This window comes from Phyllostomus hastatus, unplaced genomic scaffold (assembly GCF_019186645.2).
Source record: "Phyllostomus hastatus isolate PE091 unplaced genomic scaffold, TTU_PhHast_1.1 phas_contig_5, whole genome shotgun sequence".
NCBI classification, from domain to species: domain Eukaryota; kingdom Metazoa; phylum Chordata; class Mammalia; order Chiroptera; family Phyllostomidae; genus Phyllostomus; species Phyllostomus hastatus.
In genome coordinates this window covers 2,615,525-2,642,454 of record NW_025333897.1, presented here as the reverse complement: position 1 = coordinate 2,642,454, position 26,930 = coordinate 2,615,525, and the positions used below count along the sequence as shown (strand labels likewise).

Here is a 26,930-nt window from a genome sequence, read left to right as displayed (position 1 = left end):
ACCGGCTTTCACCTATGCAAACTCCGCCCCTTTCTCCAGCGTCAGGGGAGGGCCCAGGTGCGCTCTAGGGAGGAGGATGGCCGCACAGGTGCCTGCTTCTTGCGCTTGCGCTCAGTGCGCCCCGCCTTGCCAGGTGGGCTCCGCCCCCTATCGGACGGGTAACCTCGGCAGCTCCTTACAGGCGGCTGCCATTGTCTCCCGCTTCCACCGAACATTTGGGCGTCTGGCGCGGTTGTGAACGGTGGGGAGTTGCTGTGTGTTACTGGAGACAAAGAGGGAGTGAGGAGTGTTCTCCTGAATTGTGGGCATAGGAATCGGAGTCCTCACACCAAAGGTCCGAGAAAGGATCTTTCCGACCACTTCGGCCTGACGCGAGGCGCTCCCTTGCGCGTGCGCGACAAGGGGCTTCGGCACCTGATCGCGAGACCCCCAAAAGCGAGCGGCTAGAGGCCTCACCTGCGCGGCCGGGTGGAGCCCGTCATGGCGCAGCTGTGTGGGCCGAGGCGAGGCCTAGCGCTCCTCGCCCTGCTGGCGTCGCTGCTCCTCATAGGCGCCGAGGCGGCGGACGGAGAACCTAACATTGACGGTGAGCGCCCGGGCGGGTCTCCAGAGAGGAGTGGGTGGCTGAGAGGCCGAAGGCGGGACGTTGAGTGCGGGGAGTAATTTGGGATACGAGGGGCCCTGGGCAAGGTTTGAGCGGGAGAGTTGGTGAAGCTTAGGGGTTGTGGTGGAGCCAAACCTGGGACACTGGGAGTTCTTGGGAGTGAGGGCAGGCGGAGGAGTCAGGGTTCGGAAAGTTTCCTGGGATGAGAGGGGCGGTAAGTTTTATGGACCAAGGAGTTACGTAGCACGGCCCCTCCCTGTGGCCGGAAGGGGTAGGAGGCCGACCCGAACACCACCAGCCTCTCCCTGACAGCGGGCAGTTACCTGGCTCAGGAAAGCCCTGGGAGACTAGGCCTATGAGGGCGAGGGTTGCCTTAGGTGACTTGATGGCAGTTTTGCTTCAGGGAAGAAGGCCCCACCCCCACCTCTTTCGTTGTTGGACTTGAGCCTCCCGAGAACCTTTCTGGTTCAGCTGCAGTAGAGCGCCTCCAAGAAGCAAGGTGGTTTTCAGTGATATTCACGGGAAGGAGAAGAAAAGCGAAAATATTGGGCGGAGAAATTTTGCCAGGTGCCAGAGTGGGGGGCTCCTTGCTATTCAAAGAGCTGGGCTTGAATTCATTGGATTGGTTATTAAGAGGTTGGTGGAGCATAAGTTAGGATTTAAACCTCTTCATTCTAAGGAAGTTCGGCTTGAAAGGTCTTTCTGAACAAGTGTTGTTAGACCCATAACTGCTTAAGACAAGCGCAAGCGGACTTTGAAAATAATTCTCAAAAAATTCATTGTTCAGCAAAACTTACTGAGTCCCTGCTCTGCCCAGGACAGTGCTGGCACAAGTGATGACAGTTGTGACTCGGACAGGCCAGGTCCCTGCACTCACAGAGCTTATATTCTGGTGGGAGAGGCCAAGACTGAACATTTAAACAGAGCACTCATTACAATAGTCACAATATTAAGTTACTAAGAAGTAAATGAATGGGGCAAAGTACACAAACGGGGTGATGCAAGATAATGGGGCCACTTTTTCCCCAGTATAATCACCTAACATTTGATTTACTGTAGTGAACAAGGAACAGCTTCCAAATTCTACTTTTTAACCCCCCAAATTATACCATTCAGATTCCACATATATTTTTTGAGGCAATTTGCTTCTCTTGCCATGCTTTCTGTATGACTTGCCCTGTGACCTGGATATATAAATATCTGTGTTCTTGGCTCGCTCCTTCTCTTGGTCTTTTCTGACCTTCAGCAAGACCATGTTCCTAGAATTGTGCCCCTCTTCCACCCCCACCCCGCCTCAGGTTGGTGGGGAGCCTGGCTTGTGAACAAAGAAGCTAGTCTGCAGGGCTCCTCTTTGTGAGATCCACAGGGAACCAGAAACAGACTTGTTTCTTCCTTGTTTGCAGTCCAGCTTGACTAAGTAAAAAAGGGCCATACTGTCACGGAGAAGAAACATGCCAAGCATCCTCTTTGAGAAATGAAATGCTCTCCAGAAAAATATAATAAAAATGTAATTAAAAAGCACTCGATAGTACATACTTGAAAATATGCCTGGTGAGGGCCACTGGCTGAGTGGGGGGGGGGGGGGTCTCTGAAGAAGGCAACACCTGAGTTCTATGGTGAAGAATGAGGAGGCAGCCACACAAAGACCTCAGGGATGAGTATCCAATTGGAAATAATGGAGTACAAAGGCCCTGAGGCTAGAAAACACTTGGTTTTCAAGGAAAGGACCCAGAGGGCCAGCCAGTGAGGCTGGAGCAGGAGAGGGAGAGACTTGGAGGAGGATGTGAGGTGGGAGAGGTAGGCAGGAGCCAGGTGACTTTATAGGTATAGGCCAGCATATTGGGTGAAAGGAGGAAGCAGAACGGGTGTGCACCAAGTCATAACCAGCTGTAACTTCTGAAGACTTCATTTCCCTATGCCCAAGGCAAAGAGGAAAAAATTAATTGGTTAATGTCAAGAGCCAGTGGGGAGAGTCTCAGCTTTAGAGGACCAAGAAGCAGGAATGATTATTCTTTATTCATTATTCTTGCAATCCAAACCAGGATTTGTCAGCCCTTCTGGACTTTTGTAGATGAAGTAATTATGTAAGGAAGTATAGCACCTTCTGGTTACCTGGCCTGGACTTTGTCAAAACTGACTTTGGGGCTAACATCTATTGCTTACTCTGAGCTCATATGTGGTTATTTAATCCTTGAGATAACCTGGTGTGGTGATAAAGTTACAGGTCTTATCTAAGGTCACACAATAGCAATTGACAAAGCCAGGTCTGGCTGCAGGGGCCTTCTCTGTTCTCAGTGGCCTCCCTGGCTGCTGCAGCTGGCTGGACCCACTGACCTTTCAGAAGTACTCCTGTCTGGCTGGGTCAACTAATGCCCTCGCTTATCTGAAGTTACTTGTTTGAAAGCTTTTAACAGTTTTGATTTTTTTTTCTTCTCTCCTGATAGCTTTGATTTTCACTGAGTTGTTTCTCCAGCCACATGCAGCTGCATAGGATTCTGCCTGATGAGGAGGGTGGAGAGGGGGAAGTGTGTAGTGAACCTGTGTGAGTGGGTGATTGTAATGGCAGATCAAGGGATTTAATCTGTATGAAGACTCGAGGGGGCTGCAAAGTCATGGGAAGGTCACAGTGCCAATTGGTTGTTGAAGTTGAGATTTTGGAGGAAATGAGCTAGAAAGATAGGGTATGATGGGCACTGAGTGAGATACATGAAACTGAGGTTCTGAAGAGGCTGCACTTATTTTTAAAAATATTTATTTTTAGAGAGAGGGGATGGGAGGGAGAAAGGGAGAGAAACATCAATGTGTGGTCACCTCTCACGCACCCCGCACTGGGGACCTGGCCCAAAACCCAGGCTTGTGCCTTGACTGGGAATCCAACCAGCAACCCTTTGGTTTGCAGGCCAGTGCTCAATCCATTGAGCCACACCAGGCATGATGGGGCTGTAGTTTTTAAGACAAGGTCTAGGTGTGACCGTGGGAGGGAGGGTCAGGAAAGGACAGGATCACTGGAGGAGGGGAGGTCTGGGAACCAAGAGACCAGGATAGTTCAAGGATCACCTTCCTGGATATGGAAATCACCAGTGATGGTGATGGGAGCAGGAGAGTGACGGTGAGCCTGAAGCTGCAATCATGGAGAGATGAGGTGTGGTGGTCTGGGTCCGAAGATGATGCGCAAGGTAGGCACAATCTGCTGTGATGATAAGATTCATAGCTGGGCCCTTGGGGAGAGGGTGGAGGGAAAATGGTCTGGAAGTAGCATCTGGGAGCACTTGGAAGGGCACAAGGGAAGGCATATTTCCTCAGGGGAGACTGGGTTTGGTTAGAGATAAGAAAGTGACAGCTGTTTAGGGAAGTGATGAAAAAATGAGAGATTTTGCTTAAAATAGGTCACAAGCAGGGGAGGCCCCAGGAGTTGGGGGAGGGGAGATGGTGACAAAACAGGATGATGGGAATGTGAGAGAGGTAAGGGGGTGGGGGGCTGATGTGATAAGCAGGTGAGAGGAGCGTCTTGCGTTTACAAATAGACCATTCTGTGGAGACCTCAAACAGACTTCAGGGGACTTACTACCTTTCTAGGATTGGGAATTTTTTTAATGGAAAAAATAGCATTTTGGCTTTTCCTACCCCCACCGGGCCTGTGTTCCCACAAAGCACCCGTGGGCTCAGACCTGTCAGTCCTTTTGGACAGGACAGGCGCTCGTCTCCTTCAGTGTCTGCTTATCCACCTGGCCTGCCCCCGTTTGAGTTCCAACCCCACCTTCAGAATACGCTCCATTTTGTAAGTGGAGGTGGATAAAACAACTCCTTATAAATTGTGCGGTAAGTGTACATATGTGTGTTATTGATATTGGGAAGGGAAAACCCCTCTTCATCAGGTGGCCACAAAAGTGCGTAAGTTTTCTCTCTTCCCCAGGTGGTAAGTCCTGGTATTTGGAGGACCCCCAAATATGTCATTTTGATCAATACAAGGAGAGATAATGTATTCCTCTTCAGAGAAGAACCTCAAAAATTCCTTTAGGGAATGGTCAGTTAGGTGTACTTCCTATTGCTGGTAACTTTATGCCCAGCCCAGGGCATCAAAACTTTTCGTTAGTGGTTACTTGGCTTGTAGTTCGTGGGACTTAGGCTGAGCACAAGTGCGGCATTTGAGAGTTTCCACTGTACTTTGAGGTGACCTTCAATTTCCATCAACCTCTTGCATTAATTACAGTGTCCCCAGAACTTTGACTGAAAGGGGGAACTTTAACTTTAGCAAATCTGCAATAAGCATGTTATTACTCAGCACATTTTTCTCCTCCTCACTCCCATGGGTAGCTGTGAACTGGGTGGTCAAAGACAGTGACAGACAGGAGCTAAAGTACAGTTGGTGTTGGTCGTCAGCTGGGGTTCTCCAAAGTATTACAGCATCTTTGGGTATTCTCGTCTGCCATACCAGAAGCTCTTGTTCTGCTACAGGCAAGAAGGTTTGGTTCCAGGACAGTTTGAAATATGTATTCAACACATACTTATTGAGCACCTACCAAGCTTTAGTTTTAGGCCCTGGAAATAGAGCAATAAAGAAAGGAGACAGCCCCCAATCCATGGCATTTACATTGTGATGCGAGGAAGGCAATACAATAAACAAATGAACAATGAATTATAGATCTGGGGGGGTGAGTACTAGGAAGAAAAGTAAGGTAGGTTTGGTGTGCTTAGTATGGAAAACATGGCCTTTGAGGCTGAAATGCCAGCAATCCCTGAAGAACATTCAGGGCCTTGCCTTTAGGTCCACTTAGAGAGAGTGGACCTCTCCCTGAAAGAAGAAAGTGGCAAAAGATACTTTCCAACCAGAAACATTCCTTTGCCCTGATCAGCATTTTGGAGTGCAGCCTGTGACAGAGAAAGTAAACTTCTCTTTCACCCCATACTGCCCCTCTGTTTCTCACTTGACTTTTTCCCAGAGTCATTTGCCTGCTCAGGGTTGTCTCTTGGTAGTTGTCCAGTCAGCCAAGACTCTGTTTGCCATGTCCCGAGGGTGACAGGGGAGACCAAATAAGGGGTAAGGTAGCCTGTGATTCATGAGAAGGGAAGAGAACTATGAAGAGGGCACACCAAAATGACTTCATTAACCCGGGAGGCCTTGGTGGCCCACTGGTCACATGACCAATGTGGAACTTACAGATGAGCCCAGAAGCATTAGCTCATGGATTATGGATGTCTGTGTATGATCCTGGTCACAAATGTCATTTTATGTGTTGTTGCAGACAAGATCTTTCTGAAAACTCCTTGTGAAGGACTGTGAGGCCCAGGAACTTTGTAGTTTAATTACTTTGAAGTTTATTTGAAGTGCATTTTTCATCATCAGAAAGCCACTTTAGAAATTAGGGTAATTTAGTTGTTCTTTTTGAGATATTTAAGATGGATCTCACCAACAGCATCCTAGGTCCATGGCTTCAGAAAAGCCCCTTAATCTGAAGTTCCTAAATTCACGTGTCTGATCATTTGTCCATGTGTGTCCCAGGATCTGTCATTTATAGTCTAGGGCATGTTCTTTGAGGGGGAGGTGAAAAAATACGAGATATTAGAATAGTTTGTGACATTTCAGAGGGCCACTCTATATAAATACATAGTATGTCTGTGGTAGGAATTTCCTGGGGTGATGAGGAAAAACGTCTAAAGTTTCCCTTGGCGGGGAGGGGGCGGTGGTCATAAAAGGTTGAGAGACACTGCTCTAGGGAGATGGTCTGTTCAGTGTTATCAGTTTCTGAAAATGGTCCATAATTCAAAAAAGGTTAAGAACCCCTCCATGTGAATTAAAAGACTGTTCCATGAAAGACTTTGAAACTACTTATTTCGCTGTTCATATGGGCTACTGTATTTCTGGCCATGGATTTAGGTGAGGGTAGGAGTTATAGTCCTGTTCAAGTGGTGGCTGTGCAGTGACATGGGCAGGAGTGCTAGTTTGCATTGTGCTGAGGGTTTATGGAATGTGAACTTTATATCTAAAACACAGGATTTTGAGCCTTATGATTTAAGTTGGCTTTGTCATTGTAAATACTCTTTCCTCATAAATACCTAGGGTTTATTTTAAATTTCTGACATCTTTTTTTTTTTTTTTTTTTAGATTTTATTTATTTCTTTTTAGAGAGAGGGAGAGAAACATTGGCTCTCCTATGCCCCCAGCTGAGGACCTGGCCTGCAACCCAGGCATGTGCCCTGACCAGGAATCAAACCAGTGACCTTTTGGTTTGCAGGCCAATGCTCAATCCACTGAGCCACATGGGCTAGGACCCTAGGGGTGATTTTGAAGTTTCTGAATTACCTACCTTAATAATGACACCTTCCAGAACCCTGAACCTAGAGGAGATGAGATGGGTAGTTAGTAGTTTTCCATACTGTAAATAGTAGCACTAGCACTCAAGTATGTAGAACCTATCCAAAATGGGATTTATAGATCATCTTGAAATAAGGCTGATTATAAAATAAATGTCAACTTTGGAATTTGGCATGGTAGAATTAAACAGTTTTCTTACCTCTCTGGTATTCGGTACCTCTTCACTCACACAATGAGTCTCAGTCTTTGGAGTAAAGATATTTGCAGTGCAAATGGGTAACCATGGTGTATTTTTTAGTTTTCTCCAGTACTGACCTTGGGCTTTCTGTACTTGAACTCTTTTTTTAAGATTGGTTGATTGATTGATTTTTAGTCAGAGGGGAAGGGAAGGAGGAAGAGGGAGAGAAATATCAGTGTGTGGTTGGCTCTCACATGCCCCCAACTAGGGACCTGGCCCACAACCCAAGCCGTGTGCCCTGACTAGGAATCGAACCGGCAACCCTTTGGTTCACAGGCCAGCACTCAAACCACTGAACTATTCCGGCCAGGACTGCCCCTAAACTCTTAATCTCATGATAATCTAGTGGTGCAGGTCTTGGATCTGTGTAGTAGTTTTTCATTGGCTTACCTTAGGTGAAGATACGGAATTTTGTCATTTTAAGCATGGCAAGTGGTCACACAGTAGAAAAACCAAAGGAGGGAGGGATTGAGTTGGTTTAATCAATTCTCTGACCTGAGGTTGTACTTTTGGTTTTCCGTATTCCCTATATCCTGTCAGTCACTACATTCAGTTGGACTTTCCAGTGAAGTGTGTCACCCTTCTCTTTATTTCATTCCCACTGTCCCTGTGTTAGTCTGGTCTTCATAAAAGTAGAATATAGAAAAAAGTATGGTATCTCTATTCAGAGCTTTATACCAAATGTTTTAAGTGCACCTAATGGATCAAAAACTATTATAATCTTCACAAGTCTTATGTTACTGGCCTCTATATCAAAAATAACCCTCCCTTTTGAACTGTTTTTAAGGAAGATATCTGAGCCGGCCTATGGAATTTAGCTAAGTGGGGCCTGTGGAGGGAAAGCCAACTGAGTCTCCTTACCCTAGTGAATTCAAGTTGCAGTGAGCAAATGCCCTTTCCCAGAGAGGCCATTGTCAAGATAGCCTCAAGATTAATGGTGCATTCCTCAGCAGGAAACATAGTCTGGAGGTCACAAAGGGGGACTTTTGCTAAGAAACTTGCCAAAAAACACTAACTAGGTCTAGAACAGATATAAATCACACACAGGGAGGCCTTCACATCAACTTGGGCTGAGTTTTATCTATAGTGTCCTCAAGGTTGTTCTCGTGCTAACATTCTTAGCCTTTGGGATTAGATTCATACGTGTGTCTAAATTAAAAGTTTAAGAAAGGAATTATAGAAACCATTCTTTTGCTTTTTCCCTGTCTTCGGCTTAGATTTTCTGTACCTGCACATGTACATTTGCCTGTTTTTCACAAGCTCTGGGTATTCCATTATGTGAATGTCTCCCAGTTATTAACTGGCACAAACGAGATTTTTTGGTGGTGAATTTTCAGCTGTTGTAGGTCTCGGAAACCAATCCCTTTGTGGATGTGGTAATAGGTGCCCCTGGTCTTTGAAACTCTTGAATTACATGACTCTTCATTACTTTCTTTGCTTTTTGATACTGAGGAGTAAGCTGTGCTTTGTCTTTTGTGTGTGTGTGTTTGTGTAAAATATGATTTTCAAAGGTCTAAGGGTTTTTGTATCAAATAATTTCTCTTTGACCATTATCCCTTAGAATTCTAAGAGGCTTCAGTGGGAAGAGAATAGCTGTTTTTAATGATGGAAGGGTGTGCTACAGCCTTTATAGCAAAGGATAAACCTGAGTAATACATGGTCGATACTGTTATAAGAAATGTGAACCCATTTATATGGAACGACAAAAGGCCCCACATAGCAACAGTGATCCTGAGAAAGAAGAACAAAGTTGGAGGAATTACACTACCTAATATCAAACTATACTATGAGGCCATAGTAATCAAAACAGCATGGTACTAACGTAAAAACACATACATCAGTGGGACAGAATAGGAACCCCAGATAATAAACCCACTCCTTTCTAGCAAATTAATATTTGGCAGAGGAAGCAAGCACACACAATGGGCTAAAGATCATTTATTCAATAAGTGGTGTTGGGAAAATTGGACAGATACATGCAGAAAAGTGAAATTAGACCACTTTCTTATACCACACATAAGAATAAATTCAACATGGATCAAAGACTTAAATGTTAGACCCCAAACCATAAAAATCCTAGAAGAAAACATAGGCAGTAAAATCTCGGACATTGCTCATAGTAATATTTTGTAGGATATATCTCCCCAGGCAAGGGAAACAAGAAAAAATAAAGAAATAGGACTACATCAAACTAAAAAGATTTTGCACAGCAAAGGAAATCACCAGCAAAATAAAAGACAACCCACAGGATGAGAGAACATATTCACCAATACATCTGAAAAGGGGATAATATCCAAAATTTAAAAAGAACTTACAAAACTCAACACACACACACACACACACACACACACACACACAAAACAATTAAAAAATGGGCAAAGGGCCTGAAGATGCTCAATGTCACTAATCATCAGAAAAATGCAAATTAAAACCATGATAAGAGATCATCTCACACCTGTCAGAATGGCCTATCATCAATAAATCAACCAACAAGTGCTGGGGAGGATGTGAAGAAAGGGGAACCCTTTTGCACTGTTGGTGGGGATGTAGATTGGTGCAGCCACTGTGGAAAGCAGTGTGGGGGTACCTCAAAAAATTAGAAAAGGATCTGCCTTTTGACCCAGTGATCCCACTTCAGGAAATATATCCGAAGAAACCCAAAACACTGACTCAAAAGAACATAAGTACCCCAATGTTCATTGCAGCATCATTTACAGTTGCCAAGATAATGGAAGCAGCCCAAGTGTTCATCAGTAAATGAGTAGATAAAACAACTATGGGGCATTTACACAATGGAATACTACTCAGCTGTAAAAAAAAGAAGAAAGCTTTATCACTTACAACAACATGGATGGACCTGGAGAACATTATGCTAAGTGAAATAAGCTAGTTAGAGAAAGACAAATACCATATGATTTCACTCATATGTGGAATCTAATGAACAAACAACTAAGAAGCAAAATAGAGACAGACTCATAGATGGAGAGCAGGATGACAACTAAGGGGAGAAGGTAGGGGGTAGAGGGATTGAGGAAAAAGAACTCATGGACATGGACAAAAGTGTGATGGCTGGGGGACAGGCAGTATAAACAGATTAAATGGTAATGGGAAAAATACAATAAAGCTTTTTTTTAAGTCTCACCCCAAATTATACAGTTTTTTTTTAATTTATTTATTTTTAGAGAGGGAAGGGAGGGAGAAAGAGAGAGAAACATCAATGTGCAGTTGCTGGGGGCTGTGGCCTGCCACCCAGGCATGTGCCCTGACTGGGAATCAAACCTGCGATGCTTTGGTTCGTGCCCGTGCTCAATCCACTGAGCTACGCCAGCCAGGGCACAATAAAGATTTTTTAAAATGAACCCTATGTCTATGTGATGGCTTCTGACTACACATAAGATTGAGAGTTCTGTAGGGGTAGAACATCTGAACAGGGTGTTTTTATTATGGGAGATAAAATTTTAGTGTCTTGCCCTGACCAGTGTGGCTCAGTTGGTTGGAGCATCTTCCCATAATGGAAAAGTCGTGAGTTTGATTCCTGGTTGAGGCACATACATGCCTAGGTTGCGGGTTTGATCCCTGGTCCAGGTAGGTACAGGAGGCAATCAATAGGTGCTTCTCTCTCACATTGATGTTTCTCTCTTCCCCTTCCTCTCTCTCTGAAAGCAGTGAAAAAAAAATGTACTAAGGTGAGGGTAAAAAAAATTTTTTTTAGTGTCTGTAAATACAGATTTGTTGGCATGAAAGCCCTGGTTATTTACATTTTGTCTGAGATTGCTCTTATGCTACAATAACAGTTGAGTGAGAACTGTGTGGCCCACAGCATCTGAAATAAATCCAGGCTTTGCTTTGCAAGGTTTTCAACGTGCAAGAATTTCAGTTACCAGACTTTCATTAAATAATTTGAGTCCCCTAACAACAGGGCTCAGATTTCAGGGCTCAGGGTTATAGGGTTACAGGGTTATATGGTTATAGGGTTCCCAGGTTTTCACTGTAAACTGCACATTCACGCGGTGATTGGTCATTGCATGCCTGTTAGTTCATACACAACAAAGCATGTAGGTGTGCTGCCTCCTTGTTTTCTATAAACCTATATGATAGTGATATATGTAGTGATAAACCTATATGGCAGTTTATAAACATGGTTAATCAGTAGAGGGAATTGGCCAGAAAAGACTCCAGTGCAGCAAAGAGAAAAAGTGGTAATGCCAGAAGTGAAATTCTGGTGGAGCATAAGTGGAGTGAGTGATAGAAGAACTAGCTGATTGTGGGAATGTTGATTCTACGTCCAGTTGAGAGACTGGGTATACAGACAGAGGAACTTGTTGAGGGCCCACTTAGTGACAGAGATGTGGAAAGTGGTTGTGGCAAAAAGGATGTCTCAGAGGAAATAACATGGGCAAAAACCTCCACAAGAAGTAAAGTAACTCTCAGAATAATTCTATTACATTGAAAGAGCAAAGATAAAAGGCTGGATGGAGGCTGATACAAAACTTGAAGGAAATATGACAGTTGCCTTGGGCTATTTGAGAAGATGCTTGCTTCATATCCTAAGTTACACTATGACTGAAGACCATCTCAATCACTGTTCAAAGTATGCATGACAATTTTTATTTTACAAAGGAATTTAAACTTTTTTAAAGATATTTATTTATTTATTTATTTATTTATTTATTTATTTATTTATGGGGGGGAGGGAGGGAGGAAGAGGGGGAGAAACGTCAATGTGTGCAATGACTCTCATGTACTCCCCACTGGGGACCCAGCCCTCAACCCAGGCCCTGACCAGGACTCAAACTGGTGACCCCTTGGTTTATAGGCCTGCACTCAGTCCACTGAGCCACACCAGCCAGGGCTCAAGTTCCTACTGTTTTAACTTAATGGTAATAAGCAAATGTTTGTTTTACTGGTTTTTTATAGTATACCTTTATAACCCACAGTTTTTAATGTTTTGACCAAAAAACTTTAAAGGTCTTGCAACAGTCACATTTTTTTCCTGTTGTTTTGCATGATTCCATACTGGCATGCAAAGCAAGTACTGCCTGTTTGTGCTATTTGACCCTTCATAAAGTTTACTGACGTTTGCTTTAGAGAAGACACCTGGTTTTGGAGGAGGAAGGCCATTTCATGACAGGCTGCAGGCTTGTGAGATGACCGGGCCTTTTTATGAGACTGGCACGGAGCCAAAGTGTTCTTTTGTTTGTAACACAGGAGTAAAAAGTGTAGCACAGACTACAATCCTAGGAAAATCATTTTCTGTTTGTTTTAAAAGTTTAAAAGTAAACTGACTCTGAATGGGTATGAAAATATGAATAAAAGAACACCAAGTTCAAGGCGGTTGTTAATTGCAAGTGGAATTGAAGTACAGGGTATACAAAGTATTTCAGCTCTATCAGTGTTTTAGTCCTTTAAATTGTTAGAATTTGGTAAAGCTGAGAAGCGGATACACCAGTGTTAGGATGTTTTCTCCACTTTTCAGAATGTTTGAAATATTTCATTAAGGTAAACTTATTTTTCAGAGTCAGCACAGCTGCACGAGACGAATACCAGCCAGTGGTATCCATCGCTGCAGATGCTCGTCAAAACATGAGAAAAACATACACACAGACAACCGAGTCCTGTGGGGAAATAGGGACAAAACGGCCACTCTCTCTAGTGGAGAGGGCCCTGAGTCACCGCCTGAGCAGGCTTTTATTAAGAATACAGATACAGTTTGCGGATTGCTGCAGTTCTGTATTTTTGAAGAATAAGTAGACACCATCCTCCTCAGCCTGTGAATTAAAGTAGATTGGCAGTGCTTGGGGAGCCTGAAACCAGGCTAACATTTCTGTGATGTCCGTGTTAGGAGGTGACAGCAGATGATTCCAACCAGCTTCGCACAGAGAGAAATTGTCTGAGCCGTTGGCTGGGTGTCTTGGTTAAAGTTTTAGTGGTTTTATAACCTGAGAAACCTGTTTTCCATGACAAAGACTCACCTGTTTGGCAATTTTGTAATAGCTAATGTTCAAAATGCCTGCCAGGGTTTTAAAACTAAATGGTTCATATATCATGTAGTGATTTTTTTTTTTTCCGGAGAGAGGAAAAGGGAGGGAGAAAGAGGAGAATCCTCGTTGTGTAAGAGAAACATCAATGTATAAGGGAAACCTCGGCTGATTGCCTCTCAAACACCCCCAACTCAGGGACCTGGCCACAACCCAGAATGTGCCCTGACTGGGAATCGAACCAGCGACCTTTCGGTTCACAGGCTGGTGCTCAGTCCACTGAGCCACACCAGCTGGGGCAGTACCGTGTGATTTTTAACCATTTCTGATGATTTTCCAAGAGAATATTACTGTTTCTTGAAGACAGAAATTCTACTTTTGCATATTCTGAAGCGAATGTATCCAAATTCAGTTCCCTTCAGCTTTTCCTACTCTGCATTTTAAGAACATACAAAGTTTTAAATTTTGCATTAGCTTTTGTGAACATACAATGTAAGACATCTTTCATGATTATTTCTTAATGCTACTCTAAAACCAGTATATCATTTAGTCATCTCCAAAATAATAGAATTATTAAGAAAGAGCTTTTTGGACTGTCCAACCAAATATCCCTCAGCCTTGGCCAGTTTCTTTGGTATAATGTTGTCTCTGACCCTGTCAGAGAGTGTGACTGAAAACAGAGGCCTGGCTGAGGGCCTGGCCTTGGTGAGCCCTGAGATTGCAATAAAGGTCTTCAGGAATGTTGTTTTCCCCACTGCCTGTGGATATTCCAGTCCAAGGGGTCATTACTCCCTAATCAGACCACTGTGGATCAAATGCACACCCACGTCTGCTGCTCACTCAGCCTAACCACCCAGCCAGGCCTGTGTCCTTGTCTGTAAAGCGGGGCTGTTACTGCATGATTCACCGTTTTATCGTGACCGTTAGAAACAGTGCACATAATGTGCCTGACATAGTGCTTGGTGAGGGCAGTAAACGGGGTGTCAAGAAATAAGTGATGCTCTGCATTTTTATTTTGGTCTACCAAAGTATAGTACACTGACTTTTTTTTTTAAGTACTTTTGAGGAAAGTAAGTCATGGAAGCCATCTTACGTACTGAAAGTATTTCTGACTTTTTGTACAAGCTTTTTGGAGAACAATGAAAGAGAAAATGTGTCGATGTTGTTTGGGGTGAAAGTCAAGAATCCATAGCCTGTGTTTACCAAAGGAACACTGTCTCCTTGGAAACAAACGAGCAAATAAAAACAAACTTATTTTTCATGAGTTTACTTCTCTCAAACCTAGAGAGTAAAAATTTATATCACACAGGCTCAAAAGCAATTTAGTTAGTAAAAGCATGTGACAAATGAGATTCTCCTCCATTTAGTGCAGCGCTCACAGGAAGACTTGCCTCAACACAGCAAGGGGACAGTGATTGCCACCTTCACACTGAGCCTAGCTGCGGCCAATTAATCTGCAACCTAGAGCTCTTTTACTTCCAGTCAAATAAAATTTGACTAAAAAGATAAGCTCTTCTCTTTTTTTATCATAGGAATTTTCAAATGTACACAACAAAGTAGTGAAAACAGTTTTATGGGCCCCTATAGACCATCATTCAGCTTCAACGATTTCCAATATTCTGTCTTTCCAGACAGACTGTATTTTTTCTCTTAAGGTTTCTCTTATAATGGAGACATTTTTAAGTTTCCCTGAGACAAAAGTGAAGTCTCTCCATCTCCTGCTCAACCCAAGGAACCTGAAAATAGGCTGCTTTTGAACATAAACTATGAAAAGAGTGTGAGATAATTGAGAGCAGCTGTCTGAGACAGAATGGCCTCCCAGGCCCAAAAGATTTGTAAGGAAGGGATCGGCACATCTGTCGAAAGAACATTCCAGGTTAGAAAGATGTGTCCCAAAGGCAAACCCGAGAGAGAATGTGCAGAGGTGAACCCCACAGTAAATTTCTCTTCCTTGAATCCAAGTGACATGCTTGCTCTCCGAGGTGGTGTGCTGGTGAATGGAGACATACAGCTACTTCCCCTGACAGCTATTTTCTTAGTATCCTCTCGTGCACCTGTCTTGGTAGCAGGAATCAGCACCCCTGTGTCATCAGCACCAGCACTACATGTGTGTGTCTGTGCCTATAAGTGAGGGCCACATTCCGGGCAGTGTTGACTGACCTCCCCAAGGAAACTGCCACCCACTCCTGGATAGGCCTTTTTCCCCCTCTTCTTCACAAACCCTCAGGCTCCCATACCTGTACAGAGTGTGTATCTGGTACCCGTACTTATGGAAAGCCACCAAATTTCCACCCTTTATACTGTGGTCACCCTGTTGAATTGGTGTCTGGTCATTCTTGCCTTGAGCTTTGTTCAGCCCTCTTTTGGGTTTTGTTTTATCTTTTTTACTTTTTAAAAAAACTTTATCATTGATTGATTTTAGAAAGAAGAAGGGAGAAAGGAACATCAATTTTGTTGTTCCACTTACTTATTCATTCGTTGGTTGATTCTCATATGTCCCCTGACTAGCTATGAAACCCACAACCTTGGCATATCAGGACGATGCTCTAACCAACTGAGCTACCTGGCCAGGGCTCGGGTTTTGTTTCGAGATGCAATTCGCATACTATATGGTTTACCCATTTAAAGTGTACAGTTCCACCCTTGGGTCTTTGTCCAAAAGTCTATACCTGCAACTACTCAGAAAATAGGAACACACAGCAGTCAGGGTGCTTTCCAGGGCTCTCAGCTTGGCGGGACATTGGGCAGGCTGTTGCTGCCTCTGGTAGTTGGGTGCTCCCTGCTGTGATGTTGATTTCAGTTTGGGGTCACGGAGTGAGTCGATCTGGTGTGAATCCTCACAGTTTTATCTTGGTAGCAGTGCTGCCACTGACATTTGACCAGCCATGAATCATATACCAGAGAGCTCTCCTGCCTTGTTTTCCCTGGACTGTGTTAATTGGGTATGTTTTGTAACCTTTGGCACACTGTTGAAAGTACCTGCTCCAAATGCATACCCAGCTAGTTCTGGTTGGTGTGTTATGGACAAAAGGTGTCCCTATTTGTTACTTTTAAAAGATTTTGTTTATTTTTCCCCCTATTTACTGATTTTTAGAGGGAGGGGGAGAGAGGGAGAAAAGGAGAGAAACATTGACGTAAGAGTTGTATCTTGTACGTGACCAACCTGGGACTGAACCTGCAACCAGCACCCTTTCCCTTCGCGGGATGATGCACAACTAACTGAGCCCCACTGGTCAGGGATATCCCTATTTTCTCTAAAAGCTGCTTTGGTAGCCCTGGCCTGTGTGGTTCAGTGGATTGAGTGCCAGCCTGCAAACCAAAGGGTCGCTGGTTCGATTTTCAGTCTCGGCACATGCCTGGGTTGTGAGCCAGGTCCCTGGTTGGAGGCGTGCAGGAGGCAAACAGCTGATCAGTGTTTCTCTCACATGTCACTGTTTCTCTCCCTGTCTTTCTCCCTCTCTTCCCCTCTCTCTCAAAATAAATAAAAATATTTTTTAAAAGAATACTGCTTTATTAAAGTATTATTTACATACCAAAGATCACTTGTTTTAAGCATACAGTCAGTCCAGCCCTGGCCAGGTGGCTCGGTTGGTTGGAACGTCGTCCTATGCACCAAAGTTCTGTGGGTTTGATCCCAGGTCAGGGCACGTACAGGAGGCAACCAATCGATGTTCTCTCTCACATCTGTGTTTCTATCTTTTTCTCTCTGCCTCTCTCTTCCTCTCTAAAATCAGTAAACATATTCTCAGGTGAGGATTAAAAGTAAGTAAATTACGAATTTTAAGTGATTTATGTGGACTTCAAAAAATATTAAGCATACAATCCAGTAATTTTTGTACATTTACAAAGTGTACAACCATCCCCACAATCCAATTTTGGAACATTTCCGTCATCTCAAAGACCCTTGGGCCCATTTGCGATGACTCCCCCACCACACTCCCTAGCACCAGGAGCCATTAATCCGTATCCTGTCCTATTGATTTGCCTTTCTGGGTGTGCTGCATGATGCTATTCATGTCACATGTCCCGATAAGGTACTTTTTTAAAAGCATATTTCATTGATTTTTGCTATTACAGTTGTCTCATATTTTTCCTACTTTATTCCCTTCCATCCTGCACCTCCCTCCCACCCGCATTCCCCCCGCCCCATTAGTTCATGTCCATGGGTAGTACATGTAAGTTCTTTTGGCTTCTCCATTTCCTATACTGTTCTTAATCTCCCCTCATTTAATTTTGTGCCTACCATTTATCATCTTATTCCCTGTACCTTTTCCCCCATTCTCCACCCTCACCCTCATTGTAGGTAGTGAATTCTTTCATTTTAAAAAAAATAGTAAGTTCTCAGTTTATTTATTTTTAAGATTTTATTTATTTTTGGGGGCGAAGGGAGAAAGAGAGGGAGAGAAACATCAATATGTAGTTGCCTCTTTTGCACCCCTAACTGGGGACCCTTTGGTTTGCAGGCTGGCACTCAATCCACTGAGCCACACCAGCCAGGGCAGCTTATGTATTTTTTTATTTAGTTATTGATTTTAGAGAGAGGAAGGGAGAAGAGAAAGAGAGCAAAACATCAAGTCATTGTTCCACTTAATATATGTATTCATTGGTTGATTCTCATGTGTACCCTGACCAGAGATTGAACTTTTAACCTTGGCATATTGAGGTGACATTCTAAACAACTGAACTACCTGGCTGGGGCCTTTCGTAGGTTTTTGTGGAAATTTAAGTATGAAATGGTCATCTGGGACAGAGAATGAATAGGGAAGTTTAAGAAAGTTTCTCACCCTGCCAGAAGGCTCAAATGATCGGAGCATGATCCTGTACACCAGAAAGTTGGGGGTTTGATCCCCAGTTGGGGTGCATATGGGAAGCAACCAATAGATGTTTCTCTTTCACACTGATATTTCTCTCTCTCCCCCTTCCCCATTCTCTAAAATTAATACTTTTTTTTAAACTTTGTATATTTTTAAAGATTTTATATATTTATTTTTAGAGAGAGGGGAAGGGAGGGAGAGAAACATCAACTGGCTGCTTCTCACACGCCCCCAACCAGGAAACTGGCCTGCTACCCAGGCATGTGACCTGACTGGGAATCAAACTGGAAACCTTTCGGCTCTCCACCCAGTGTTCAATCCACTGAGCCACAGCAGTCAGGGCTAAACATATATATTTTTTCTTTAAGGGAAATGAAGGGAGGGCAGGAGGAAAAGGAAGGGAAAGGGGGGAAGGTTAGGTTCGTCATGAGGGGTGCTAAGAGTACCAGCGTGCTTCCTTCCTGGCCTCCCATCACCTGCCCTGGTCTTTCAGTGCCCAGCTCCCCTTGCTGTGTGATGGGACATATATTCAGAAGGATCTTGAAGTCTCTGTTTCACCTTTGAATGTCATAATTCTGTACTGGAAATGTGTGTCTTTGATAATGGGGGCAGGCACAAAATCAACATGCAACTAAAATACAGTTACACTGGGTGAGTTGATGTCTTTGTTGTTAGATGATGTGCTTTTTTTCTTGTACAAGGAGGGAATCACCAACATTGTGGAAACAGCTCACAGAGGGACTGCTTGAACTGAGGCTCTGGCCCTCATGTGGGGGCTCCGGAAAACTGTGGGCCTTCTCCTGTGGGTCTGTGGGTCTGGGCCTGTTCTCTGCTGCCGGGGTTGCCCTGCTGAGCTAACTGGTCTCTGCTTTGTGTTTTAGACTTTTGCCGAGTTCCAAAGGTAGTGGGAAGATGCCGGGCCTCCTTCCGCAGATGGTGGTACAATGCCACGGACGGATCCTGCCAGCAGTTCGTATATGGAGGCTGTGGTGGGAATGACAATAATTACCTGACCAAGGAGAAGTGTCTTGAGAAATGTGCTGGTTTTACAGGTTAGACAATGGTAGTTGAGGAAATATTATTAGGGTCAGTTTATTCATTGGGATGTGGGTGCCTTTTGCTCTTTACTAGTTCCTCACAGCTGAACCTGGGGGTCTAAAAAGCAGAAGAGACAGGCACAATGCGAAGGTCGCCCACACAGTGGTCTCACAGCTAGAGCAGGAGGTAGGGGGCGTGACTGCGTCTCCCCACAACTTCCTTTCTCCCGCTACTAAGTGCAAGTCCTGTACCAGACTCAGTGTAGGAGGAAGTGGCTTCCCCTTGAGCAGAGTCCCCAGGTCCACTCAGACAGGCTGCCCTACTTGCTCTCTGGGCATTTGGATTATTTTTTTTACCTCTGGGACAAATGCCAGCCAAGTTCTGAGTCAAGTTAAAACTAGAACATACTTCCTGAAGTCCATCCTTCTCCCAGGCCTCGCCTGCAAGGATTCTGTGAAATCAAGGTAGCATCCACCCTGACAGTCTCACTATTTAAATAAAAACTTAAAGCCCCACACTGAGCTGCGAGGGACCTCTTGATGACAATGAGACATTGGCCCCTGGGGCCTGCTGCTTTCCAAGTGTTCCTGAGACTCAAGGATTTGACCAGCCAAACTGTCAAGCATTTTCACTGGCAATCTCCCTAACATCGTTACACTGACTTCTCACATTCTTTCTTGATGGCTTGGCATGGACATTAGGACTCTGGATTCTGATTCTGTGTCAGAATGTGCTGGTGCCTTTACTGCTCCTTGCACACCACCGGTCTGCGAGTCCATGTCCTGCATCTTTGTGGGGTTTTTATGTCTCCTCAGTCACTGGCTGCAATCTCAGTGGGCCTTGTGCTCTGCATTCAAAAGTCAGATAAACGTATGTACAGAGGGGGAGGAAACAGTGGTCTTCAGTGGCTGTGACTGGAGGTTTGAAACAGTGCGGAGCACACAAGCCCACCAGTGACTGAGCGCCTTAGGAATGCCTTCCTGATCTTCGTGTGCCTGGTGCCCAGCAGGTGCTCAACAGGTGTTTGGAAAGCTGGGGCGGCAGGATACTGTTTTTGGATCATACAGGCGAGCTCCACCCCTTTCAGGGAGCAGCTGGCAACTTGACCAGATGGTAACTGAGGAAAACAGCATTTATTGTAATTTTCCATCATCAGCTAGGATCCAGTGTGGGGGGGAGGAATTAAAAGGAATATTTTTGTTACTTTTTATGTTCTTCCATAATCAAGAGTTGACTGTAAGGCCCTGATCAGGGTGGGTTAGTTAGTTGGGCATCGGCCTGCAAAGTGAGAGGTAACTAGTTTGGTTCCCAGTCAAGGCACGTGCCTGGGCTGTGGGTTTCGTCTTTGGTAGGGTGTGTTCGAGAGGCAACCAATTGATGTTTCTGACATCGATGTTTCTCTCCTTTCTCCCTACCCCTCTCTCTAAAAATAAATAAATAAAATCTTTTTAAAAAGAAGAGTTGACTGTGGGAAGTGTACTTCCCTGTTCTGGTTGCTCTTTATTTTCTCAGGTAGATAGTTGTTTAAGGGTGCAAGCCGCAGGCAGTAAGGCATTAAAACAGGAGGTCACTACAAGGGGCAGGGGTGGTTGTGTTTTGCTGGCAGAAGACAGACAGCTGTTTTTGGTTCAGAGTCTGGCTCCAGGCTTCAGGGCCTAGAAAGCTCTTTCTGGGCACTAAAGCATGGCTCCACGCACTGCACATCTCTTGAGGTGTCTTTTGTGCGAGAGCTCGGACTGCCAGAGCAGCTTGGTGCTGGAGCGTTTTGCCAGCATATTGTCTCCCAGGCAGGCAAGCTCTGTGGGAAGCCACATGGTAATGAGAATGCCAGTTTATTAATTTATAATGAGAACCAGAACCACCCAGAGGACCAGACACTCAGCAACCCTTACCTGCACCTGTCGTCCACGTAGGCAGTTCTCTCGGCCAAATTCCCAGAAGATTGCTTGATGAAAGAAGTCGAACAAGGGGAGCTGGTTTGTGATGTGGATGTTCAAGGGCATCTGGTCAGGCCAGCCCTGTGCCTCTCCAGAAGGTCTGTGTCTGTTGGGACCAATAAGGAGATGAGGAGCCAAGGTCCCTCCCTCCCGGACCCTGCCAGCTCTCCCTTTTTTGTGCTTCCTTAAGCGGCTAGCCTCTCCACGTCACCCAACTGCGTGTGTGTGAGAGAGAGAAAATACATGTAACATGAAATTTACCATTTTAACCATTTATAATTGTACAGTTCAATGGCATTAACTACATTTACATTGCTGTACACCCCCTTTTTAAATCAGTCGATGAGATAATACAGTTAACAGGTTATTTGACCTTGGAAATCATATTTTCTTTTTACATTCATTTCACATGTCTTAACTCCAGTTCCCAGTGAGTTGATCTTCAAGTTTAACCCACAAGGAAAACCTCAGTTCCTTATTTCCAAGTTCTGTCAGGCTTGTGGGCCCGCATATGCATTGAAAGGCCCATATAACGTAGAAATGGGAGTAGCTGTGAGAGGCCCACAGGGCAGGACCACTCAGGGACACAGCTTGTCTAGTTTCACTGGCGATCTTGGAGGAAGGTGCACTTTCTCACTATACGGTTTTGGTTTTTTTTGTGCCTTTGTAGAGAACACCGTTGATGGTCTGGCCACTAGCAGGAATGGAACAGATTCCTCTATCCCAAGTGGTACGTTCTTAAAGGGTGCAGGTTGAATGAGGCCATCCAGATGGGTAACTGAAAGGACATTTGTAATCTGGGACTTGTACAAGAGCTTGCACCCTCTGGTTCCGTTTACTCGGCATTGGCAAACAAGGGCTCTGCCTGGGCTGCCACCTTTTGGCTCCTTGCCAGCATCTTTAGCAGAAAGGAGAGCCGAGGGATTCTGCATTGCCTCTGAGTGGGCCTCAGCTTCCTCCCGTGGGTCAGGGGATTGTGGTTGCCTCCCATGTGGCTCAGGCCCCTTCCTCCTCTCTGGGCTGGCCTCTGTCATCTTACCGCCTCCCACCCCCACCTCTCCTGGCCTGTTCTGTTTCCTCTGCTCCCTGTGATCCTTTCTATCCCCCTCCCTGTGCTGAGTCCTGTCCTCTGCCACCCTGCCTCCATTCCCACGTCAGTCCTTGATCTCAAGCTTTGTGTCAGCTTGCTTTGTAGTGCTGACAGCAGCTGCCCTATTCCCCCTTTATGGTTAAGGATTCAGCTTCAGGAGCCTGGGGCGAGTGGTGCAGATGCACTAGCAAGTCCAGCCCAGCTTTCCCGAAGGCCGGTTCCCAAGCAGTTGGCCCTGCGGGGCAAGACCTGCTGTGGAAGGAGGGAATCTGCCCCCACCCCATTGGAGGACGGTCCCCAGTAGGCTTGTGGTCACACACCAGTTGCTCCTTGGCTCTGACTGTGATACCAGTGCTCATGTGAGAGTAACTGTTTATTCTGTGACTTGCAGAAAGCTGGAAGTTAGGCGAGAGTCACTCTCTAGGTTTGCTAGGCCAGGAGTCCTGTGACCGTCCTGGCCATTGCTTTTCCTGTGCTCACTGTTAATTCTGAAGCCAGCCTCTCTAAAATCATCCAGCATCGTGGGGTGGCATAATAGCTCTGATTTCAGTCCTGTTTCAGAAGAAAATTTCCCCAGGAGAGTGAGGGAGGGGACTCCTCACTGTGTAGAGAGTGAACTGGACTGGTTTCCTCATCGCCCCAGATACTGTGGCTGGGATTAGTTTTCATATCAACCCCTGGAGTGGAGGCGGGCCTCCCCACCAGCGTTCATTCAGTGTGTGCTGTAGAGCCCATTGCAACCAGAGGTGATGGAGCAAAGCTGCCCTTGAAGGGGAGATCCACACCCTTCCTTCTAGGAGCCAGTGTCCACAGTCCCTCAGTGGGTCCTTCTAGACTCGGCCCCAGCCAGTCCACATGACTGCCCCTGCCTCCCTGACACGGATGTTTGTGTTTTAGTTCCCGGAAGGTGGGATTTTGATGACCCTTCCAGTGATGTTTTCGACTATGAAGGTATAGTTTTTTAAAATTTATCTTTCATTTTAGATAGTAGAAAGTATAACTTGTAAAAAATATGTAGGCAAAACATATTTTCTTTACTTAGTTGGAATTGTGACACACTTCAGGATTTCCACTAAGGAAATTGTAGCTTGGGGCTTCCCGGCCTTTCCGAGGTGGTGGAATGAATGCATGGGAAGCCCAGGGCAGCAGCTGCAGGAAGCTGTGCACAGGAGGAGGTACAGCTGCAGGCCCTGCTCACCAGCTGTGTAGCTGTGGGCAGGTGACTGTAGCTGTGCCTCTGAGTCCCTGAGTATAAAAACTGGGGCCCCAGACAGGTCTCCTAGAGACCGAGGAGTGCATGGAAAGTGTTTCCAACAGTGCCTGGTAGGGGAAACCCCCTCCCCAACAACATAGTCTGGCTGCACCGAGAAGGGTGCTACAAATGTGGAAGAGGGTGTTGAAGTGGGTCAGACCGAGCACATCTGTAGTTGACCAGTTTCTATGGCAGAGAGACAGCTCTCCCTTGGCTGGCAGCTGTGTGACTGCCTGGGAGCATTCTAGCTTCACTTTCCTCTGCGCCCTGCTCACTTGTGCTTCTCGGGCCTTCCGCTCCCAGAACACTGCACTGCCAAGGCAGTCACAGGGCCTTGCCGCGCATCCTTCCTACGTTGGTACTTTGATGCTGAGAAGAACTCCTGTGACAACTTTATCTATGGAGGGTGCCAGGGCAATAAAAACAACTACCTCTCCAAGGAGGCATGTATGAGCCGCTGCTTCGGTGAGTCTGCCTGATCCCTGGATCCAAGAAGCAATGGCGGGTGGACGGCCCTCCCCAAGTCCATCCCCGTCCCTAAAAAAGGCTGTGGAAAGGCTGTCATTTGGCCTCCATCCTTCTCTGGCTCCCTGGTGGGGCACAGGTAGGCTTTGGCCCCTAGACATGCCCTAGGTCCCCACCAAGGTGACAAGTCCTTGAAGAACCAGAAGTTGTACCTCAGAAAGAGCCCACTGTGAAGGCCCAGAGCTGAGGGGGTCTTCAGGAGGCAGCAGTTTTGGGGGGAAGAGGACCATGAGCTGACCTTGGGGTTGTGTGTTCTCTTCCAGGCAAGCAGCTATATCCTGTCCTGCCCCGCAGCACTAAAGGTAAGTGGCCTTTAGCCACCACCCCCCACCTGCCTGCCTGACTAAACTCAGCTGTGTTTTTGCAGGCTCATGTTGTCTTGGACACATCATCATTCACCACAAACATCTTGTGGTAGAAAGTTGTGTTTCTGCATAAGAACAGCAGCTTGGAATGTTTGCCCTACCACTGAGTATATGGTGGGGGCTGGAGTGAGGCGGCTGGGGGTACTGGAGGGCGAGAGTCCTGCTGTTGGGCACGTGGGATCTGCTGCACGCAGGCCTGAGTCTGACTCCAGGTTCAGAGGGAACTCTGGTCTGTGGGGCGGACAGAGCTGGTTGTGGGTGACAAGGAGGAAGTTGGAGACCTTGGTGTGTGCGAGGCACAGCCAGTGTTGTCCCCAGGCAGTGTGGTCTGACAAGGGGGCTGGGCCTTCGCTTTTGTTTCTGATTCTGAGCCTGAGTCAGGGAGGACAGTGTTTGCAAAAGGACCTGCCACACTGGTTTGGTCTCTTTCCACCTGTTTCCCTAATAAGGAGCCCTGGCCTGGCCTGCTGCCTGCTCTGTTGTAGAGGAGGGGTGACGCTGGAACTGGTTTGCCAGGCCTGGGCAGAAAGCAGGCCATCAGGAGTGGTGTTGGTGGGGTAGGGTAGAGGTGGAGAGGGACTCGCTCCTATCTGATTCCATAGCCAGGCAGGGAGAGGCAACTGGGTAGTTGCCACAGGAGCCACATTCCTTAGGTGGAGTCCCACCTGGAAAGAAAGCATCTTCACTGACCAGTGGGGTGACCACTGTTGGATTTACCAAGGCCATTAGGAACACGGGGGTGCCCTCACAGCACTGCCCAGAACAAACCCTTGCCTCTGCCCTTACCTCATTCCACAATCAGCCATCCAGCCACCTGCAGGCCCACCTTTGTCTGAGGTTGATGGTGGGGGCGGAGTAGACACAATACCTGGGGTTTTATGTTTCTACACACGCCAGAGATGTGTTTTTTATGTGGGCTTGGGCCTCCTGTACAGCTTGCCCCTAAGAGGTGGAGGGAAATGGTGTAAGTGGGGCTTTGTTCAAAAAGAAGGAACCCGAACCGTTGCTGTTTGTGTGCACACGGCGCAGTGCCTGTGTTTGTTGGGAACCAGCGTGTTGGGACTGTTCTTCCGGGATGGGTGGGCAGTGTCAGTTCTCCAGACCTTCCCAGTTGGGTGGGGGGTGTGGGGCTGGGGGCTGCTGGGTCCTCGCCCTGAGCTGCCTCGCTCTGGCCGTGGCTGTCCTCATCCCACCAGTCCTGAGGCCTCTCTCCCATCCCCAGTGGTGGTCCTGGCAGGGCTGTTCGTGATGGTCCTGATCGTCCTGCTGGGAGCCTCTACAGTCTGCCTGGTCAGGACGGCACGGAGGAACCAGGAGCGCGCCCTCCATACCCTCTGGAGTTCCGAGGATGATAAGGAGCATCTGGTGAAGAACACGGTTGTGCTGTGAACACCTTGTCCCCGGGAGGCCACCTTTGTCAGGGCTCAGGACCCACTGTCCACGAAGAGAACCCTGGGCGGGGGTTGGGGGGGGGGAAACTATAGGGTGTGTGTGTGTGTGCTTTTTAAAATAGAGTGATTGATTTGTATTTTTGTGATTATTAGGGCTTTTTGTCTGTTTGGTACTTCGGAAGCTAAGAGGGCTGCTTCCTGGTTCTCCCGGGGGCTGTTCACTTTGGAAACCTCCTAATGGTTCACATCAGGACCAGCCCCGCCCCAGACCGGAAGTCAGCTCCTCTTCGATTCCTTTACTCCAAGGATAGTTTTCTTTGTTCACGTGGAAGCCTTGTTGACTCCTTTCCCATCACAAAAGTAATGTTTTCATAGTTTCCTTTGTTTGATTTGTGGGGGTTTTCATTTTTAAATAAGCAGAAACAAAAGTTTTTTTAAAAATTAGGATTCTGAAAAGAGAGTAAAATGTACAAGTTAATAAAAGGGATCTTCCCTTTTAAAATAAATTTCAGTATGTGCTTTCTTTATATGAATACTTGCTTATTTATTTTAAAGATTCTGTTTATTTCTAGAGAGGGGAGAGGAGGGTGAGAAACATTGATGTATGAAGGAAACATCGACTGGTTGTGTCTCGGGTGTGACCAACAGTGAGACTTGGCACCTGACCTGCAACCCAGGCATGTGCCTGACCAGGAATCCAGCTGATGACCTTTTGGTTCGCAGGATGGTTCCCAACCACAGAGCCACACTGGTCAGGGCAGGACTGCTAATTTAAATTCTACCAGAATTATCATAGGACACTACATGAAATGCCCCATTCTAGAAACAAACGCCTTTTTAAAAAAAGCTTCTTTCAGATCTTTCGGCAGGGGGTGTTGTTTTTTTCGAGGGAGGGAGAGAAGCATCAATGTGTGGTTCCCTCTCATGCACCTCTCACTGGGGACCTGGCCTGCAACCCACCCATGTGCCCTGACTGGGAATTGAACCAGTGACCCTTTGGTTCACAAGCTGGCACTCAATCCACTGAGCCACACCAGCCAGGGTGAGATCTTTTTGAATAAAATACATCTTACATTACAAACTGAGTGTTCACAAAGCTCTGCCAAACTACACTTAGCCTTACCACTTGTGGTGAGTTCTGGTATTTTCTATTCCTGTTCCCTTTTTAAAAATGCTGGTCATGCCCCACTGATTGGATTTTTAGAAATTTTTAAATGACCCATTATGGACTGTAACCCACACCTTAGACACTTCTTTGGGTGCACAGGAGAGTTGGAATAAGGATGCATCCTGTTCAGGGAAAGACTGAGTCCTTCCTAATGTTGGAGTGGTTCTGACTAAAATCACTTGGGCCTTGTGATTTTCATCTTTTCCTGGAGTTCTGC

The 26,930-nt window shown here is 46.0% G+C and overlaps 1 protein-coding gene across 1 annotated transcript; it reads left to right on the top strand.

Annotated features, from left to right (window-relative positions):
• Positions 1–125: 125 nt before the first annotated feature.
• SPINT2 (serine peptidase inhibitor, Kunitz type 2) lies at positions 126–26,072 on the top strand. The gene is made up of 7 exons (XM_045846917.1): positions 126–586; positions 18,829–18,999; positions 21,593–21,652; positions 22,910–22,963; positions 23,568–23,729; positions 24,053–24,091; positions 25,377–26,072. The coding sequence occupies exons 1-7, from the start codon at positions 481–483 to the stop codon at positions 25,541–25,543; spliced, it is 759 nt and encodes a 252-aa protein (XP_045702873.1). The 5' UTR covers positions 126–480; the 3' UTR covers positions 25,544–26,072.
• Positions 26,073–26,930: the final 858 nt, after the last annotated feature.

Excerpts from the sequence above, each read along its gene's own strand:
- SPINT2 (XM_045846917.1), top strand. The coding sequence starts at position 481 with ATGGCGCAGCTGTGTGGGCCGAGGCGAGGCCTAGCGCTCCTCGCCCTG. Across the intron at positions 22,964-23,567 it reads TGATGTTTTCGACTATGAAG|AACACTGCACTGCCAAGGCA; the intron begins GTATAGTTTTTT and ends TTCCGCTCCCAG. Across the intron at positions 24,092-25,376 it reads CCTGCCCCGCAGCACTAAAG|TGGTGGTCCTGGCAGGGCTG; the intron begins GTAAGTGGCCTT and ends TCCCATCCCCAG.